Here is a 20,806-nt window from a genome sequence, read left to right on the forward strand (position 1 = left end):
GTCCCAGCAGTAGCTATGGAAACAAATCATTTATTCCTTATTAAAAAGTCAGCAACATAACATAAGGCATTTACACACAAACCCAAGCTCGAGCACATCTGGTAAGCACTGGGTAAGACAATTCTTCTTTCACTGAGCTTCAGTGGCACTGGACAAAGTTCCATTGGAAGAAGCTCTGCCTCCGTTCCCACCAAAACTAAGGAATGTGTCTCCAGTTGTAGCACAGAAAGGAAGAAAAGGATTTTAGCTGAGGCCACAGCAGTATCTCCTATTCAAGCCAACAGTAGCCTAGGTTAGAAGAAAATTAGTGTCCCAATTGGGTGTAGGCTGTAGTATTGGTACCTCTGAATTCCAACCGCTGTCTGATGCCTTCAAAACGGGGTTATTTAAAAGCTATTTGAATTGCTAAGCCAAGGAAGAAGCACATTTTTGTAGTGAAAACAATGCTCTGCTTAACAGGCAGGTGCGTAGGGGCTGAGAGAAAAGCCTCTTCCAGGGGCTGGCCTGGAGATATAAACCAGGACCCTCTAAGAACAGCATCACACAGGGCTCCGGCCAGGACAAGGCACCTCCTCTAAGGCACCAGGGAGTGCTGATGAGGTTTTTGAGGACAGGCTGGTCCTTAAAAGGCACCATTCTAATGGCATCACTTTATCCAGAGGAAGGGTCTGTAACAGAACCCTCCTGATTTATATCAAGGAAGGCAGGCCAAGAACGTGGGGCTGCTGCATAACCCGGGCAGCAAGAGATTCCTCTGATGTCACCCATGACATCTTCCTTTCCTACAGATCTATAGGCAATATATACATTAAGTGCATAATGCTCCACACTAACAGGGCAAGTTAAGACCTAAACATGCTTGTATTTTAGATGATTGAGTTGTAGTTTAATTATCTTGCAAGAACTGAAGCATTCTGCACTCTCCATTAGTGAGGTTCATTTTGCCTCTCACATTCTGCATTGAAGTTTGCCTCCGTTGATAATTTTTGCAGTAGCAAAGGGACAGCTTGTCAGGAAATGATTTAGCTTTTATATGTAGGGTTACAGCATTCTGTTTAAGATGGGCTTTACTAGCCCAAGTAGTAGGCAAATGGGTGTTCCAAGCATAAAAGCACATCGAAAGGGTCACCTGGAATGGCCATTATCTAACCAGAACATTAACCCAGGTCAATGCTCATTGCAAATAAGATATTTGGGAAAAAATTAAGAGAAATAAATCCTTAGGATCAGTTACTTCCCATCACCCAGACAGTAACCAGGCATCCTTTAATCCTCTCCACCACAGAGCCTGAGCAGCACTTTCCTATAGTCTCCTGAGCAGTCTCCCTGGAAAGAGAAGGAAAAAGGAACGTGGTTATGTTTTACATCTCCCTGCAAGGCTGGATTCTTCCCAGCACATATGACTGTTGTAGGGTTTGTGTCCTCTTTGGCAATTTAAGAACATTCAGGAACATTTTCAGTACATAAATGTAAAGTCTCCTTAAGTCCACCTCCTCTGAAACACCCAATAGATGTCAAGCAGGGACCTGTCTCCTTCAAGCTCCTTAGCAAATCCAGCTCCTTGTTTCCAACACTGGTAAGCTCACCTTAATGAAGGAGTAGAGGGATTTCCCGTACATAGTCAGGAATTCCCTTCTGATATCCAGCATATCTATTTCCGAGCGGGACACCATCACTCGGATCAGCGTGTTGTCATCTGTTCCCAAGCCCTAAAGAAATAAACCAACTTTACAACTAAGTACAAAGCATTTTGGATAAATCAGTGACAGACACAAAGGTTTTATAACTTGGTCTTCTGTGGGATCTGTTCCTAGTTAGAGCATCTTTGCACTGATGGAGTGACCCACTAGCAGCTCAGGATTGTTGTGATACTACTGACTCGAGCAAGGAAAGGCAAAGGGAAGGGAAAATAACCTGACACCAAAAGCTCTTTACCTTCATGGATTTATACAGCCTTTCAGCAAAATATGCAGGTTTATTCCGTATGCACTTCACTGTAAGGGAATGAGAACAAGAGAATTAATAAAAACAGAAGGAGAGGATCTTCCAAACATTTACAGTGCTTTCTCAGTGCAGGTGTTTATTCTGTAAAGATGCAATTCAAGGCCAACAAACAGCAAGGACAATGCAGATATCCATAGTGACCTGTTATAAATTGATGTCTCTGTGCCCAGTGTACAGTAATATTTTCCTCAAGGCTTTAATGCTTCCTGACAGCAAATGTCAGCTACCAAAGCTTCACTTGGGAAAGCAAACAATGTCATAAAGCATGGGATTTTCTCACCCAATTAGATCTGCATAGATTAAAACACTGTGGATTGCAAAAAAACCCCAAATGGATCTGCCTTGTGAAGCTGTGTAAGCAGCCAGCCAGGGAAAGATACAACATCTTTGACTGCTTAAGTACTTTGTAGCCAAAGTTTAAAAGCAAGGAACTCACCCACAGCCAACAAAGCATCTTCCAGGTCTCCTGACATCTCAGATTTAATGCTCTCTGTTATGTCCTTATTAGCAATTCCTCTGTAGGCATCAAAAACTAGGAGGAAGAGGGAGTGACAAAAAGAGCTTCAGGGCATACAGTGTGTAAACCATTGAGGATCACTTTGTAAGATCAAGCTCCTCATACTCACTCTGTACCATTACTGTAACATCGTAAGCTAAATCAGGGCTTGACCCACAGAAATAACTCATTTTAATTAATCAAGCCTTGCTAATTGGCCTACCACTGCTGCTAGCATTCTACAGAACTGCTAGTTAGTGATGGCAGTTTAAATGCTCTGCCCCAAAAGAAGTCACACTTCAACTTCTACACTTCATAGGCTGAGGCAGGTTGTATCAATAGTTTTCTCCAGCCCCTTTTTGTCTCAGGAGGGAATAACATGATCTTAAGGAATTGAACGCAACTGGGCTCTAGGATACCTGCTGTTCACAATCAGCTCATGAGTAAGTATAAAATATCTTCCTCAAACAACGAAAAACATCCAGGACACTGCAGAGAATCCTACCTCTTAGTAGGTGGTATCTGTTCCGTGTACAGAGGATGGCCATGAATTGTACCTCATCTGTCCCCCATTTCTGCTCCCCAGCTTCATACAGGCACTTGAAGACATTAAGAATAGACAAAGTAAGCCTAACTGAGGAGACCAGAAAGACCATTAACCTGACACTGCCAAGTCTACCACTAAACCATGTCCCTAGGCCATTTACCCAGTGACAGCACACCCATCCAAGTTATGAGCAGCCAGTTTCTCCAGCAGAATGCTCTGGGAAACAGTGTCAAAGGCTTGACTAAAGTCAAGGTAGACAACATCCACTGCCTTTCCCTCCTGCACTAAGCAGATGACCTTGTCAGAGGAGATCCTTGGTGCTTGAACACTGATGGCCTGAAGCTTGTCCAGAGCACAGATCTTTTCCAACAACTACTAACCAAGCACAGCATCTCTCAAAGTGTCACATCCCCTCCCAAAACCCCAGCCTGTGTAGAGACCTCTCACCACAGAGTTGCACAGGAGGTTAGAACCATTATCCCCATTTTATCAGCTGAGTCAGAACAGCAAAGCGGCTTCTCTAAGGGTCAAAACTGAGGACAGAGCCCAGGTCTCCACCTAGGGCACTGCTCTGGATGCTTCAGGTTTACTCTTCTACCTTGAAAAATGTGAGGTCTAGAAAAAGCAGGGGTTCATCACACACCACATGAACAAGAACAGGCAGTTCTTGCAAGGAGGCAAGTTGTTACACACCTGAGCATCTTGTTGAGCAAGGGCATCATCCACATAGGTTCCCTCATCTCTATTGCCCTGCAGAGACAGAAGGGTGAAAAACTCACTTCACCAGAACAACTAATGGAAGCAAATCCTGCAAATCCCCCGTTCAAAACAAGTTACTGGAGATGCTTAATGGGATCCTTAAAATGGAATGATGGCTTACAAATACAGCAAAGTCTGGCTCAGATGTGATTTGTCCTTCTGAAATGAGCAGCAGTACACTCTAACTGGCCCATTTTATGAAGAGCACATGGCATTAATGCACACCCAGAGCCCTGCGGGGAATAGGCATGTGTGAAACACAGCTGAGGTGAAAAGCAAGGTAAGTGAAATAAGAGCCAGCCTGAAACACGTCCTCACTGAAATGAGAGGCACATTCATCAGCAACAGCAAGATTCCCTGTTTCCCTTAGCTGGGACTTACAGTTGAGAGGGACACGAGGACTCTTCGAAACATGGAAGATGTGTCAGAGACAATGTCCTCCTCAAGGGTACGGCCATACTCTAGCAAGAGCACACACAGATGACATCTGTTAGGAACAGGTCCACCACCTGGACAGTGTTTGTCCACAGCATTTGCCAGCTGTAAGCTAGGTAAGTATATCAATCTGCTCATGGCCCTAAACATCATGGAACCATAGAATTGTTTAGGTTGGAAAAGAGCTTTAAGATCAAGTCCAACCATTAACCCAGCACTTGTCCTATCCCTTCTTACTTGAGAGAAGAAACCAACCCCCCACTCCTGGCTCCATCCTCCTGTCAGGCAGTTGTAGGGAGCCATAAGGTCCCCCCTGAGCCTTCTCTTCTCCAGACTGAACCCCCCAGGTCCCTCAGCCGTTCCCCATCACTGCTGTGCTCCAGGCCCTGCACCAGCTCCATTCCCTTCTCTGGACCCCCTCCAGCACCTCAATGTCTCTCTTGTAGTGAGGGGCCCAGAGTTGAACACAGGATTCGAGGTGCAGCCTCACCAGTGCCCAGCACAGGGGGACAATCCCTGCCCTGCTCCATCCCATTTTATTTATGCCAATTCAATTTCTGGGTGAAATTCTAACCCTTGAGGCTTTAGCAGTGCTGCTGCTGACACTTGTTTAACTCAGGCATTCTCTCTGGACAAATGGCAATAGCTGTATTGGCTCATTTGTCACATCTAAAGGCTATCAGACCTTTCTCCTTCCTCTACACATGTCCATGCATGCACACCAGTGACTCTCAGTCAGTATGGTGATGGTTTGCAGTGTGCACCATGTACCAAGTTGGTAGTTCTCATTAATGCGCCGAATATCTTCATTGGAGCGAGAAGCCAGGATTTCAATCAGGCAGCCTTCATCTGTTCCTGCTCCCTGGGGAGTTGCAAAGACAAGATCCATGAGCATTAGGATATTTCTCTAATTATATAGCAGTTAATACTAATAAATTGATGCTAAATGTATAATTATGGCCTATCATACTAAACTGACTAGAAAGGGCGACAGAAAAGGGAGAATCCCAAACCTTGATAGCCCTCCTCAGTTCATGCACGTCATACATGATGGCAGGAGTCATCATACCAACAATGACCCTTTCAAAGTTCCCACTCAGCTCAGACTTCAAGTCATCAATCAGATCCTGGAAGATGGAGAGAGGAGAAATGAGTTGGGAAAAACAGCTTTTGAGAACAGAACAAACTCATTCACCACTTTTCTTCATGCTCTGACACTTCCTGGATGAACGATTGCTCTGAAGAGAACAAGGCCAAACCAAACTTGGCCAGGGAAAGCTTGTGCTTACCTTACTGTTGTGGAAATTAGGATGTTTCTTTCATTTCACCCAAGTGGTATAACCCCAGAATGCCTGCATCTCTCAGGTAAAGCCACAGACACACATCTCTGAAGACCACCTACCCTGCCAATAGTGCTTTTGTACGTGATCAGAACTTGCTGACGTTGGGAAATGTTTAGTTTGGTCAAGGTGTCAATGATGGCATCTTCATCTGTGCCTGGAAGAAAGCAATGCAAACCAGTCAAGCTGCTTGCACAAGAACCAGATGCACGATCTGGTCTTGTCCAGAGTGTGCCATTAGCCCTAATCTTCCATTCCTTACACAACCTAGTTCTCAGTATCTTCTGTTCCTCACACAACTGGTTTTCAACCTCTTCTGTTCCTCACGCAACTGGTTCTCAACGGCACTGGGGCCTAGATCAGTGCACAGACACAGCCAGCAGCATGGCAGTGCCACACCACAGGAAGAACAAGAGCCTGACTAAGGATGGTTTTGTGGCCATGCCTTGGATTTCCAGTTGGGTTTAAGCCATTCAATTCCCTTCAGTGCCCTCATGGGGCAATGACAATGGCTGGACTTCCCCTCTAACAAACCAGCAGACAAAACATTCCCAATGCTTGGGGAAAAACAGAGGTTTAATAGTGGATGGAGACCAACTTACCAAATCCCTTCATAGCCTTCCTTAGAGCCTGTGCTTCTTGCTCAGCACTGAAACTTGAGACCCCCTTGATTGTTGCCTAAACCCACAGTAGAGGAGATATGAAAAACAGACTTAAAGGGAGACACACACATATTAGAATTGAATTAAAAAAACCTTTTTTTTTTTGTTAAAGTTGACTGACAAAGCCTGACTGATTTTATACCAGGATTCCTAAAAAGAGACAGTTCTAGAGGGACCTCCCAGCCACATAAGAAATAAGCTGCAGGGACACTACTTCATTTGCTGCCCACAGAGTATCTGATTTCCAGTGAGACAATGGCAAACAGCCTGACATCTCTGTTCAGTCTGGCTGGGGCTTCTTCCCAGCAGTTTTCCATGTAAATCATAGATGAAGCTGCTCCCATCAAAGCCCTACCCTATTCCTGACTTCTCCAAGAGAAACATCATTCTGTGCCATCAGGTGCCAGGAAGCACAGCGTTTTACTCAAAACAGTGGTTCACAAACAGGTTTCTCCTGCCTCCTGTCCAGTGCCATTTCTGTGGGACTACACTGTCTCTTCCAAAGCTCTTAATAGCCCCAGGAAAGCCATCTGCAAAACACTGCTTAATATTCCTGTAGGATAGGCTTTCTGAAACAGGGATAACTACCCTATAAACGGCTACCTTGCAGCTTGAACCTGGAAACAATAATATACCCAGGAAGTTTATCGGGAGAAATTCATGCATTAATATCTGATTGGATTTTCCATTAACTCCCAAACAGGGAAAGCCCAATTGTGTGGGTCATTCTCCTCTAGAATAAGGAAGCAGAGAGAAGTGATAAACACCCCCTCCATAAAGGAACAGTGATAGTGTGCTTCCTGTTGTGTGCTTATCTGAGCTACACTCCCCATGTTTTATCTGATGAGAGCAACTGCTTGGCACAGCATGGTACACAACACACACACTCACCATGGCTCTCAGATGGGGTCAGGCTGTTACTGTCTGAGTCTCCAGGCAGCTGACAACTGTAATAAAAAAGGAGGAGTGTTAGTTTTCTAGCAAATAATTAATAGGATATACCTTCTCTCTCCAGCTAATGGGGCTGGTTCAGTAACCAGCTCATTTCCCTGGGGACTAAAAGCAACACCTGAACTCCCGTAGCAGCATCCCTGTGTTTCCAGTTCTGCTTTGTACTGAACAGAGGCTGCTTGCAACATCAGTGCCAGGGTATCAGCCCTGTCTGAAGGGAGGATGTGGTGCACAGGCAGATGACCCTCACTAGTGATCTAAGACATTTTTATCACTGGTGTGACAGCCTGGCTGAGGCTACAAGGAGAAGCAGGTAGCATTGCCTTGGGAGCAAAGAGCCTCAATCCTCATGGCCTCCAAAATACGTGGCTTTGACCTTGTCAGGTTAAGGATGAATTAGGGTGAGGGTGTCCTGACAGCCTCCACACACACTCCCTGGGAGTCAGAGACAGCATCAAAGTGTAGATGAGCATGCAAAGGATACCTTCACTTGAGGAGTGGGATGGGAGAACTATTTTCCCTCTTGCTTAAAATCTGCTGCATTCAACCCTTGCTCAGGTTGGTGTAATGTGTAATTCCTTGTAGGCCACAGCTTTAACTGACCTCAAAAGAGAGACAAACCCTTTCTTGCCATCTCCCCAGGGTTATCTTTTCTGCTTAGGATTTGGCTTTCATGCACAGGGCCTACACATGAACACCCCCAGAGCATCTTCCTCACATGCCTGGTCAGTTAACAGTACTAGGACAAGGTTCACTTCCCTGCACCTCAAATCCAGCCCAACATGAGCTGAGCTTCTCCCATTAAGGGTGATGCCAGTCACTGATGACATCTCCCCTTAATCCTGCTAGTGGTGCGTAAGAGCTGGTATCAATGAGCCCAGACAGTTGTGCAAGAGCAAGAGTAAGAGCTCACATGACTCTTACAAATCCAGAACACACTGGGAGGGTGCAGTTTAGGCAAGTCAGCTCAGTGTGACATTTGCCATGGATGTGTTACACACAGGCACTCCCAAGTGCTTTCTAGGTCATCTTTATTCCACCCAGTGCAATCAGACGACATATGGAAAGTTATTAGTGTTATTAGTGTTGTTTTCTTTCCTTTGCTGACAGATTTCAGCAGTCAAAACCTGATCTAGACCACAGAAAAGTCATCTTTGCTCTTCTCTAAGTACAAACCCAACTTGGTTTGCTTTAGCCAGACACTAAATAATGGCTCTGAATTTCACAGATGTGCTTCTGATGCAGTTTTACCACTCAGTTGGCTTGTACACAGGAGCAGGAATATTTGACAGCCTGGCTTAGAGGGAAAAGAAAGGTCAATAAACAAGGAAAAAGGGGTGGGAGGCAGAAAATTCCTATGTCCAAATGAGCTGGTTCAAACCAACACATGAGGAAAGGATGGGTGTGCTGGATATAGACCAAATGCTCCTGCAATATCAAATCACAACAGAATATTGACTGTAAGATTCCAATTCTTCATCCAGCCTCAGCATCATATAAAGAACACAAAGCCAAATTTGTCAGCACTTTGCAGCTTAACATGGTTCAAATAGGGAAAAGCAGCTTCAGGATAGGAACACTTAACTGTGTTCTGAAGAATTAAACTATGCATGCAGAGAGGCAGCTCACAAGTGCTAAGGTGTCCTGGCTAATCCCTGTCCTTGTGTTATTTGCTTCAGCCCAGAATAAAGGCCTGAGCTTGTGGATACATGTCAGGAAACCAAAGGGTTTAAGGTTGCTCAAGGAATCACTGTCAGAGATACTAAATGTGTGATTCAACAGAATTCAACGGCAAGGTTCACTCTGTTAGATACAAAAAAGAGATTGTGTCAGAACTGGCGATGATTTATACAGGACTGAAGTGATTTATACAGAATTGAATTGAAATGATGTGTATAGAAACTGAAAATACAAAGGAATACAGGAGAACCGCCCCCCCCACATTGATTCATGAGGTTCAGATTAGACCACTTTGCCTCCTAAGCCTCCTCTCAGAGGTGAATCCAGACTTAGTCCCAGACCTGGACAAGGGTTTATGTTTAAAGCATAATAAATGTCATTTAGCAGCAGTTTCTATTGTTAAAATGAATCACAGGATTTCTAACAACACTTGCTTATTGAACCTAAGGTACATGCATTCACAAGTAGCTAAACTAACACACTGAGATGGAGATAAATGGATATATAGATGATAGACATATATACACATATAAATGTTAAATATAGCACAATACTTGTCCTATACTAATAAAATACATCAGCTTCCTCAGCAGGGTTGGGTGCCAGTGAGCAGCAGGAACAGCCCAGGCAGATGATCCCCGTATTTCCTAAACATGGAGAGTCTGGGGGCTCTGAGAGGTGCCCCACTCAGAGGGAGATAACTGTGTCCAGGAGAGCTCAACGGGACTCTCTCTTAGGACCACTATTTATAGGGTCTTGAGATGATGAAAATCAGTGCAGATTTTCATCCTGGCCTCATATCTTTGCCAGGGAATGATTTCCATTGTTATATGATAAGGGAGCATCCAGCCTTCCTGTTACTGTGTGACCCTTCCCACCTTTGCTGGGTGATCAGAGTTAATGGTCAGGCGGTTCCCTGCCACCCACTCCATGCATTTGTGCAAAGGCTAACAAGAATTCTTGGATCCAGGAAAGAGGGGGAAGGATGCACTACCACAATACAATAAACCTGGCTTAGAACAGGCTCAGAACACTGTGCCCAGATGCCAGACTGCAGGTGTATGAGGCTTCCCTCCCATTATTCAAATCTTTCCCATGGATGACTGTTTCCTGGCAGGCTCTATCAGCTAGTCAGGCAGTTATAAGCCCACATCGATCTCCTCTAAAAGCTCATAGACATGTTTCCAGTCCTACACCGAGGACCTGGAGTGGAAAACCACTGTTTTGGGACCCATCCCCTTGCAAGGCAAACACTGGACTTGTTTGGCTAGTTCTTTCATTCATCTACTGGAACACAGCCCCACACCCTGTGCCTGTTCAGCTTTTCCATGGCTCTGTCACCGCCAGTGGTTTCCAGTGTGTGGATACAGCCCGCTCCCTCCACAGCTGGCTATGCTTCAGCAGAGTGCCCTGGGGTAGCCCCCTGAGTCTGGGGCTCATAGCAGAGTGAGTGGCTCTGATCCCAAGACCAGTTTGCAGCTCAGGAAAGGATCTCCCTTCTGCTGGCGAGCCCCGAGCCAGCCAAAATATCCCAGCACCTCCCACACTGTGACCTCTGCCTGGCCACTGCCCTCATAAGGAATACAAACATAACAGTGAGGTAGCAGAGCCTTGTTCTCCTCACTTCAGCCTGTGCACCCACCCAAAGCCGTTTCACAACCCTCTGCCATGCCCTTCATACTCCAGCGAGGATGACGTGCCAGCTTGGGCACGGCAGACATAGGAAGCAAAACCTGTGCCTGGAAAGAGTCAGCCATTTTCCTCCTTCCCAAAGGAAGTCCTTCCTTCCTTGTCCTTCCTCACCCCACGCTTGTGTCCTTTAGGGCTGCCCCAATGCCTTGGCATCACGACCTTGATGGGCACCCACCCAGCCAAGGGCTCTCGCTCCCGCACAGCCGCACTTCAGCCGCTGCCGTCTGGCAAACAGGGACCAGTTTGGCACCTTCCCAGGCACCTCTCGCGGTGCAGCCCCTTCCCCACGCCAGAGGGAACCCCTGCTTGGTTTAGCACTCACCTGATGCCTCCAGCGGCTGCCTTGGCAGGGATGGGAGAGCTGTGCTCGGGGCTTATCCTGGATGGAGAAGTCCCCGCCCTGGAGCAGAGAGGGACTCCTCCCTCGTGACGGGAAGGCAATCCAGCTCCGCTGCCCTCCCCTGCCCTTCCCCAAGCGCTTGTGACCCAAAGCAGGGAGAGATTCCTTAGGAAGCAGCACACACCTTTAGGAAGTTACTTTTGCAAGTAAAAGGTGGCCTGGCAGCCTGGGATGGCTTCCACAAAACCCTTCCAGCGCATCTGATGTCTCACTGTGCTGCCTGTAACAGGGCACCCCAAAGGGGGGGATTGAGGGGGACGACAGCATGGAACACAGCAAGAGGCAGAAACAGCCCTCAGTAAGAAGTTCTGCTCATTCCTACATGTGGTTTGTGGGATTTCTTACCTGTATTGTGCCTCCTTTCCTGCCACAGCACCTCCTTAGGTCTTCAGCATCCTTTTCCCCTTGTCTAAGAACTGAGTAACAGCCGTGATTTCTGGAAAAATGATTATTTTCATACAGCTTATTACTTTTGCCTCAATAAATTGCACCACCCTAACGTCAAAACACTTGGAGGCAAAGGGACTTCAATAAATTGCACCACCTTAACGTCAAAACACTTGGAGGCAAAGGGACTACCCTTATGTGACACAGCCATGGACAAGATCATGAGGCTGAAGGAGGGAAATCAACATTGCAGTTATACGGCTCTTCCTTGTGTTTATCCCCAGGGACTTTGGTCTCCTCTGATGCCAGAAGTACAGTTACTATAATGGGTAAATCAACCCTCTCAGGTTCATTTTTCCACTCGTACAAGTTATAATCATCCCTGTGCCTCTTTGCACATGCTCTTCTGCTGCAAGAGACCTAAATTTAGCAGCTGGGATGAATGCAGGCTGTGCTCCTGTGAGCATGTCTGTGAGCTGCCTTATTATAGCTCTCACTGCAGCTCAGCTCCCAAAAACAACCCCACAGAGGCCACCAAGAGCATCTACTCCCTCCCTGCTGCTGCAGGGGGTCACTGAGCAGAGGGGAACAGACAAAACAAGGCTGAAGCCAGAAGCACTCTCCTTTTCCATTGCAGATTCCTTTTCCTTGCACAACCTGGCACTTCACCCTGTGCAGGATTCAGTGTGGATTAGTGCATGTTATCAACAGTCACTAAGGAGAAGCTCTGCTCTTTCCTACATCTGTTAAAGTTTCCATTCTCAGCCCTTCCTCTCACGTCAGCTGTCTCCTGCTCTGAGCCCATACCCCTCATTTTAACCCACCACCAGAACTGCTGTTTCTCCATCTTATGTTGCCTGGGTTTTTTTTTTTTAGCCTGTGTATTTTCAAAGTTTCCTTCTGCTGCTTTCCAGCCTCTTCAACCCAAGGACTGGTTGGCTGTGACACTGCAGCGCTGCTACATGCAACAGTAAGTATTTATATGCAACAGTAATTAGTGAAGACCAGAAGTTATTCAGCATTTCTGTATTTATCCTTTATATATTGCCCCAATCCTGCCATTTATGGTTTGGATAATTCAACTTTTGCTTTCCCCTTGGGAGAAGCTCTAAATAGAGAGGAAAGTTTGAAGATAAAGTGTGTGGATGCTTTTGGCCATCTGGAATTAGTCATGTAAAAGTAGTCCATTCAGAAGCCAGATCCTGACCCAACACACACCTGAGTTCCCTGTAACCTTGGCTGGTTATGGATGCTGCCTCCATAGCTATCCAATTCAGATCATCTCAATTATTCAGACAGAAGAGAGGAAAAAAAAAAGCCCAAACCAAAGTACAAAAGCTTCTGACCATGCTGAGAGTTGTGGAGCTGTTCTGGAAGGTGGATGGAAGGATGAGGGATGTAGGGCAGTGTTTGTCTGAACCCTGTTGTAACTTGCTCCATGAGCTGCTCCCTTCAGGAAGGCAAAGGGCTGTTACTGTAGGAGAAATTTCCTATATACGATTCAGGAGACAAAGCTTTGTCTCTCCAGGAGCTCTTTATCTCAGGTCTGCTCAGCTTTCAGCATGTCTCTTCATCTCTTAAAGGATGAAAAGGTTACAGCTATCCTTAAATATCTCCAGCCTGAAGCACTAACACAGCTTTGCTGTCCTTACATCAACAGTAATGGACAAGCCCATAGCTCTTATCAGTGTAGCAAGTGACAAAGCACATTTCACTGATAACTCCTGTTTGTCCCATCGATTATTTTAAGCCCCCTTATTACAAAGCTCTCCAAAACTCCAGACTTTCCGTGGTTGCATACCTGCTCTGTATTCCCTCTCCATCCTACTGTTCTCCCAGCTCTACAAATGACATAATAGAAATTAAAGGTCACAGAAAGACAGGGCAGTGTGTAATGGATAAATAAACTGAGTTCAAGCAGCCTGGTAGGAAGGAGGTTTTTATTCCAGGTCCCACAATGAGAACAGAGCTGAATCTCCTGAAAAATGGTAGCATTTGTGTTTTTGCCCTGAGGACCTACCCTTTCGAATCTGCACCTCACAGAGCAGAGGAGCCTGGTGCTGGAAGGGGAAATCTGATTAGCAGATACCTGCCTTTAGCTTTAGAGAAACAGCCTCACCTCAATCACTGAGGTCCAAATCCTGGCACTAATGAAGTCATCAGCCAATCTCCCACGGGTTTAAGGATGGCCAGAATTTGGAGCTTTGGGGATCATGCAGGTGTTCTCAGGAAGTTCATAAGGGAACGTTCATTTTTATACCCAAGTACCAGCAGATTGCAATCAGCAGCTCCCGAAGATGGGGTTGTTCAACTGTTGCACAAGTGTTGTTGGCGCTGTGCAGCAATGCTGTAGCTCTGCTGTTTCTATAGCAGGGTAGCCAAGGTTGGGGTGGAGGCTGAAAACCAGCACTTGCTTTTCTAAAGGGCCAATTTTCTTGTGGTTGTAAGAGGGTAAAGAATTCTCACCTTCTGCATATTGATATCAGGTTATTCAAAGTTAACTGCAGATATTAGGACTCACTGCACAGGCTTAGGGGTGCTTTTGACTCCTTACTTCCAGTTCAGCATTGTATAAGGTGAAACATCCATTTCCATGTGTCAGAGGTAGCCTTGGTGTAGAAACAGTGGTGTTTTGGCAAAGACCCTAGGAACAGCCATCCTGAAGCTTTTGTTCTGAAGTGAAGCCCTTTAACACAAAGAGAGGAAGGAAGGTGACATACACACTCCCAGAACTAGGTAAGCAGTGTTGATTTGAGGTGGGAAAACAGAAATAGTCAAATTCATGTAAGAAATTAAAGTGTTCTTAGCTCTTCATTACTTACCATGACCATTAGAGACATTGTTATGAGGGGAATGTTTAGCACTCCACCTTGTAGCAATTCAGAGAGGGCTTCACAAAGGCCTGAACCAGTTTCTGCCATGCAAGTTAAGGGCTCTCTGCATAGACCCAAGCTGATTACATAAACATGCATGTCACATAAGGCCAAGGAACAGGGGAGCAGAACTGATCTGAGAAAATCCCTTTAACCTAATGTGCCTTTAAAACAAGAGACTGCATAGACACAATGATCTACACACCTCAAAGTAAGCTGTATGGTGAGACAGAGATGAGCAGCTGTATAGAAGAGCCACAAGTCAAACTCCTCACTTCAAGTGTGCTTCAATCACAAGACTTTTTAAGACAAGGCTGCTTGCATGTTCTGCAAGCGAGGAGAGGAGCTCCTAGGTGCTATTGCCATTTATAAGTGACAGCTATAACAGCGTCTGGGGTGCTACCACACTCAGCGCTTTCCACACTGCTGTCCCACAGCATATGCTGTGCTGCCACGATCTCAGAAGAGCCCACACACTCTGCCTTCCTCTCACAGAGAAACTTCAGGCTGCACTTGGCCATGAGCCCAGTCTGCTGTTTTCTTTTATTAACTAAAGCTATGAACAACAGGGAGCACAAACAGTCCTGGGCCAGTGGTTGTCCGACAGCCTCATCAGCTGCTTGTGTTAATGAATGCCATCCAAAGGGGGGCTGGCGTCAGTGAGCACCTCTATAGTGGGCTTGTGAAGAAGGTTAAGCACTTGTAGGTGACACTTTTGCCTTCAGAACAACTTGCAGCTATCTCACCTTCCACTGTTCAAACTGAACTGGGGAAAACAGGTCTGCTTCAACACCCACAGCAGGGCTTAAGGCACAGACTGTGGCCTTAAGACAAGAGCCTTCACAGGATCTAAGGTTGCCTGGTCTTAGTGGGCCATTTCCAGTCCTTGCTGGGATTGTGTGGATGCCGTGCAATCGAGATAACACTGCTTATCATGGTATAGTTTATGTACACTAAGGACAAGACTAGACTACTGTAATTGCATTTACATTACAGTTTGTACAAATATATTAATTTTTCTTCAAATAAATCAAGAGTAAGTGATATTATTTAAACTCCAAGCCTTAGGATATTTGCCAGCTCCATAGGGAGACATTCAGTAAGGGAAACTCCCAATGCCCCTATGGTACAACCTAAACTGTCCTTCCCCAAAGCTGCAGGCTATGAACACCATTGCTTCTAGCAGCCTTAAATGCATTATCAAGCCTAAATTCCATTTAATGAGCTTAATGAATGTTTGCTTTAATTAGCATACATATAGATCTGAAGAGGAAATTAGTATCTTTCTTTTTTTTCTTCTTAATTAATATCTGCTTCTATGTAGCTTTATCTTTCTTGTCTGCTCTGTAATTTGGCTTTAACACAGCTCTAGGGGATGGAAACAGGGCTGTGACTGCTCAGCTCAGTGGGACTTCTAAGGCACATGTGTATTCATTCCTTGATGGAAACACAATAGAATCTCATGATAGCTGATGAGAACTCAGAGAGGAGATGACATGTTAAGCATCTTAAACATAAACAGGGGAAGTTCAGGTTAGATCTAAGGCAGAAATTCTTCCCTGTGAGGGTGCTGAGGGGCTGGCACAGGGTGCCCAGAGAAGCTGTGGCTGCCTCATCCCTGGCAGCGTTCAAGGCCAGGTTAACACAGGGGCTTGGAGCAAGCTGCTCTAGTGGAAGGTGTCCCTGCCTGTGGTAGGAAGTTGGAACTTGATGAGCTTTAAGTTCCCTTCTAACTAAACCAGCCTGGGAGTCTTATGATCTTAACATAAGGAATCTAGTGCTTAGAAAGCAAAGCAAGCAGCACTGTTGCACAAGAGAAAACAAGCTAGGAGCAAAGGATGCTGACAGCATTGTGGATAAGCCTGCAAATAGGATCCAGTCCTACCATGCCTAAAGATAGTCAGGAGCAATAACCAGCTTCATCAACCACTCAGTAACCATGAGGCAAACCAAGACAACAAGCCCACAGCCTACTCAGGAAGCCAACTTATAAACACCAATGAACAACACTACTTACACACAAGTCCAGAGCTTTACAAGCAAAAACAAAACCACCCATACAACTGCTCTAAAGAGAATAACTATCCTGTGCCTGTGCTTAAATAGAGGTGATAGCTGATGAGTAAAGGGTGGTGGGTAGAGGCCCAGGTGAGCCTGCTTGGGGCAATGAGAGCCTGAGACTTGAAACACGGCTGACAAATCCTTTCTCAGTGATAATCCAAGCTACAAATTTCTCTTAATGTAACAATAACTTACTTTAAACAAGAGCATCTCTTTGTAGTGCACAGTCATGCTCCTCCAGAAGCATGGCTCTTGTTGACTTGGTGCTCAGTCAGTCTCAATCCAGGCTGTGTGTAGCATTGCATCAAACATGCAGGAGCCTGCAGCAATTAGATGGCAATTATTTCCATGTGTGCCTTCTATATTCATACATAGGCCATGCGCCATTCCTGCTGATGGAAGAGGATGGCTTTTAGCTGTAGGAGGTGGAGCTGTTGCTGGATATAGTGAGTATGCCTTACATAAAAGGGTAATCAGAAGCATGTAAGAATTGGGAGTTTTTAAACAGGTAACATGCGTATATATGTATATGTGTATATATATGTTTTGGAGCCTTTTTGTCTCTGCAGAGCTTGGAACCTAGCTGAGTTACTGACCATGTGGTGGTATGCTTGAGAGTCGACTTTTTCTTGGGGGTAGTAAAGAAAAGCGATGGCTTTTCTGGTCATGCTGATAGTGTTTGTGGGTCACTGCTATGCACTTAAAAGAAATTCATGGGATAAAATAGTGGCTCTACTACTGTTTAGCTGGTGAGAAGCTTGACAGAAATGTTCGCAGTAAATATGTGTGGTGAAGGGGAAATGCTTATCAAGGTAAAAATAACTGAATGACGAGATTTTATTCTTACACACTGACTACAGGAAAACGTGCATTACTTCGTTGCCCGTGGGTAGTTCTGTGTTAATCAAGCACAGGAAGCTTGCGCAGGCTGTTTTCTACCTTCTTGTCGCTTCCCAAACTGTTCGGGAGGGGTCACTGTGCCCTCGCTTTTAGGTTGAGAGCCTGAAACCTTTCCAAAGGTCTGGTTTTATTTAGAAAATGCTGAGCTGTCTGGAAAGTTTGATGGGTAGGGATGCAGCTGGATTCATGTGCTGCTTCCTGGGGATTTGAATGCGTTTTATTAGCAGCATAGAAGGTTCAGGGAGATGATATGCATGCAAACACCTCTGCTGACCACATCACCAGGCCTTGAATATTTTAAACCCAGCATCATGGGATTCTAACAGCTAAGATTTGGTGTTTAGGGTTGTCAGGATTAGTCAGAGTGAGGTTTCTCTCTGCAGTGGGACAAATCTGTCTGTGAGCACAATGGAGTTGCTCCAGGCTAACACAGAAGTACCAGACCATGTCTCTCCTGCAGTCATTGATTAGCTTTTTCACTTAAAGCTTTCAGGGTCAGTTATCTGATCCCTATGAAGGTCATTGGGATTGCAGCAGTGCAGCCTTCTCGAATAAAGAATATCATCTGCAACTGATGATCAGCTTTGTGCTTTTGCTTCTCAGAATGGTCACTATGTGCCTTTGGCGAGAACATTAGTTGTGTGTGGGTCTGACACTCATCTGCATTACAGTTCAGCACTCCGAGGTACATTTAAAAGTACTTCTCAATGCCTAGCTTAGATGTTCAGCAATGCATCTGCAAGCTGTCTGCACAGCAGTAGGCTTTATCTCCTTTAGCTGGAAATGAGTCATTTCCCTGTACTGTACTGAGATGCTCAATTTCCTTGGAAATCATTCAGTTCTGCAGAGTCCCCAAAAATCACTGATTACCGGACTCTCATTTTGCACTGGGTGTTTTACCTCGGCCTTAATAGATCCCTAAGGAGCTTTCACAGGTCAGAGTAATTAAAAAAGGAAAGCTATAGAAGCAACTGAGCCTTTACCCACTTCACGTTTAATCTGAAGGGCAAGTGAACCTTCTGTATTGACCACTGGCACCTCATCACGCAGCCCCAAACCACAGCTGAGCAAGCTTTAATGAAGATTAAATGAGAAAGGGCTGCTTTCAGCCTTGTGTTAGCTGGCTGAGATGACTGCAGTTGTGGCTGTGTGGATGTAGGGTGCCATGTATATGAGACTTGGGAATGAAGTGCAGATAGAAGCCACTCTGCAGCCCCTCACAAACTGTGGGTGAACGACGGTGGTCAAAGAGGACTTTGAGGTCTGCAGAGTGGGTTTGTGGAGCCTTGCATACAAGAACTGCTGAGAAGGAGGATGGTAAGAGCTGTAGCATTAACTGTGATGAAGAGGCACGGTGGCTCAGCAGAAAAGCAACTGTATAGCGACGCAGTTCTACATCTGCACATCCAACACGCTCAAGATTATTACCACCAGCCATTTTGCCTATTCAGAGAGCCACATGCCTCTTAAAAGCCTCCAGACAGGGAGGGGGGAGGGAGATGGGGACAATTAGGTCTGTTTCCAACATGAAGATCCAATCTTACTGGCATTGTAGGAAGCCTGTGCCCAAGAGCAATGCAGGGACAAGGGCAAACATTTCTGCTATCCCACAGTAAGCAGGGCCTGCCTTTCTTATCCGCCTGGGACAGGAGCTTGTCAGCAGGACGGCTGTAGCTATTGCCATAATACAGGAAATAATAGTCATAGGGAAAGCACCAGCGTGCTCTGCTTTCCTCTTCTGCCCAGTCGGAGGGGAGGAAGGAGCAGTGCTGTCCTGGAGGCACTTCTGTGGCAGTCAGCTGCTCCGCAGGGCTTTATGCACGGGGGTGCAGGCTGGGAAAACCAATCCCCCCCTTTGAATGTTTCTGTTTGGAATCCCAGCTCTGGCATTCCCAGCAGGAATGAGCCCGCTGCTGCGGATGCCGTCGGCTGGAAAAATCTCCTCACTTCTAAAGGAAAAAGAGGGTGAAAAGAAACCAAAGTGCATTTAAAGTAAATGTCATCAGATTCAAGCTAAACTGCTCTGAGGCTTGACCCAAAGGCTTTGGGCTCTTTGGATGAGCGGTGTGGCTGCTTGTGAGCATCTTGCTGTCAGCTCTGGGAGGTGAGGAGAAAGATGTAATTTAGGGTAAATTTAAGGCTTTATAAACCCAACTGCGAGGCTTAAAGCACTCAAAGGGTGTAGAGGGCTCGGGATCTTGTTTATACTTAATTTGAAGCTCTCAAACCAGGCATTTTGAAAGGCCTGTGTGAAGACAACCCAGACTCGGAGATATCACCACGGGGGGGCTATTATTATTGCTATTATCATCACCATTATTAAGTTTAGGCGCGCTATCTGTAAAATAAGTGTAAAGAACCGTCACCAGGCGAGGCGTCAACACGGGCCGCGGCTCCTCGCTGACAGGATTTTAACGCCCGTCCCTCACGGCGAAGGGGGGAAATGGCCCCCGGGCACCCCTTGATGCCGCTGGACCGGCCGGGCTCCCCATCGCGGCCGGGGGCACTGAGGGGAGGGCTCGGTACCGGGGTCTCCCCTCACGGCCCCACCACACGTCGCCCCCCGCCTGCGCCCCCTCCGCTTCCCCGCCCTGGCAGAGCCGCGCTGCACTGTGGGAGTTGTAGTCCTCACCTCGGCATCGCCCCCCCCACTGCCACTATAGCTTTGCGACTGCGAACTACAACCCCCACGGTGCCGTGCGGCGAGCCGCTGCCGCCATTCCGCCTACTCCGCCACCCTCCCCTGCCTGAGGGCACTTTCCCCACCGCCGCGCTGTGGGGTGGGGGCCGCGCTACCGGGCAGCGGGGGCTCCGCCGGCGGCAGCGACCCCCGGGGGTGACGGCGCCGGGCCGGGTCCCCCGGGCTCGGCCGAGAGGCGAGGGGGCGGCGCTGCCGGCGGCAGCCGGGACTTCCTGTGACAGCCCATTTCCTGGTCGGATGGGGCCGGCGGGCGGCGGGGTCGGTCCTTGACGGGCTCAGTGGCCGCCAGGCAGCGATGCGGGCCCCGGGCCCTGCCGGCAGGCGGCCCCCGCCGTGACCCGCCGCGGGCAGCCGCTGGGGCTGCGGCTAGGCCGGCCCTGGGCGCCGCTGCGGGGTGCATGGAGGCACCCCCCCGCCCGCACAGAGATACCGGGCGGGGGCCGTGTCAGGGGCCCTGTCAGTCGGGCCTCCGCTGAGGGGGCTGCGGCGGCCCAGGCCGCGCTGTGGGGGGGAGCTGCCAACCCCTTCCCGTTCTCCGCGCTGTGCTTTCGCAGGGGTGAATCCCTCGCCCCCCCCCGGAGGACAGCGCGCCCGCTCCGCTCGGCCCCGGACCCCCGTCTTCGGCGGGCGGCAGGAAGCAGGAGCGGGGAAGGGGGTTTGGGACCGTCAGAGCAGCATCGCCCCGCACGCAGGCGGCTGCTGCCTCCTGAGACATGAAGAAGTTTTTCGACTCGCGTCGGGAGCAGGGTGGCTCTGGCCCTGGATCGGGCACCAGCGGCGGCGGCGGCGGCAGCGGCGGCCCGGGCAGCGGGTACATCGGGCGGGTGTTCAGCATCGGCCGGCACCAGGTGACGGTGGACGAGGTGCTGGCGGAAGGTAAGACCCCAAGGCCTCCGCTCCTTCTCCCTTCGCAACGCT

General features: G+C 47.5%; 2 protein-coding genes and 1 long non-coding RNA gene across 16 annotated transcripts in view; 1 reads left to right on the top strand and 2 right to left on the bottom strand.

Annotated features, from left to right (window-relative positions):
* Positions 1–14: 14 nt before the first annotated feature.
* Positions 15–11,123, bottom strand: ANXA4 (annexin A4). Its single transcript, XM_065659094.1, has 13 exons — positions 10,889–11,123; positions 7,135–7,190; positions 6,184–6,259; positions 5,644–5,738; positions 5,255–5,368; positions 5,013–5,103; positions 4,188–4,267; positions 3,741–3,797; positions 3,006–3,099; positions 2,441–2,536; positions 1,936–1,994; positions 1,587–1,709; positions 15–1,326 (listed from the first exon to the last, which is right to left on the bottom strand). The coding sequence occupies exons 2-13, from the start codon at positions 7,135–7,137 to the stop codon at positions 1,267–1,269; spliced, it is 948 nt and encodes a 315-aa protein (XP_065515166.1). The 5' UTR covers positions 7,138–7,190; positions 10,889–11,123; the 3' UTR covers positions 15–1,266.
* A 2,166-nt stretch (positions 11,124–13,289) lies between these two features.
* LOC136003452 (uncharacterized) lies at positions 13,290–16,287 on the bottom strand. The gene is made up of 3 exons (XR_010608098.1): positions 16,244–16,287; positions 14,176–14,305; positions 13,290–14,039 (listed from the first exon to the last, which is right to left on the bottom strand). It is a non-coding gene; the product is annotated as an uncharacterized LOC136003452 (long non-coding RNA).
* A 3,691-nt stretch (positions 16,288–19,978) lies between these two features.
* AAK1 (AP2 associated kinase 1) overlaps positions 19,979–20,806 on the top strand; it is an 80,430-nt gene continuing 79,602 nt past the window's right edge. For 3 of the 14 annotated variants that reach the window (XM_065659340.1, XM_065659343.1, XM_065659344.1), the window contains exon 1: positions 19,980–20,764. In XM_065659340.1, coding sequence (XP_065515412.1) covers positions 20,602–20,764 — 163 coding nt within the window. In that variant the 5' untranslated portion in view covers positions 19,980–20,601. Of the gene's footprint in view, positions 20,765–20,806 lie in introns of all 14 variants that reach the window. The other 11 variants (XM_065659350.1, XM_065659348.1, XM_065659349.1 and 8 more) reach the window with 6 other exon arrangements.

The sequence above is a fragment of the Lathamus discolor genome, chromosome 22 (genome assembly GCF_037157495.1).
Source record: "Lathamus discolor isolate bLatDis1 chromosome 22, bLatDis1.hap1, whole genome shotgun sequence".
Classification (NCBI taxonomy): domain Eukaryota; kingdom Metazoa; phylum Chordata; class Aves; order Psittaciformes; family Psittacidae; genus Lathamus; species Lathamus discolor.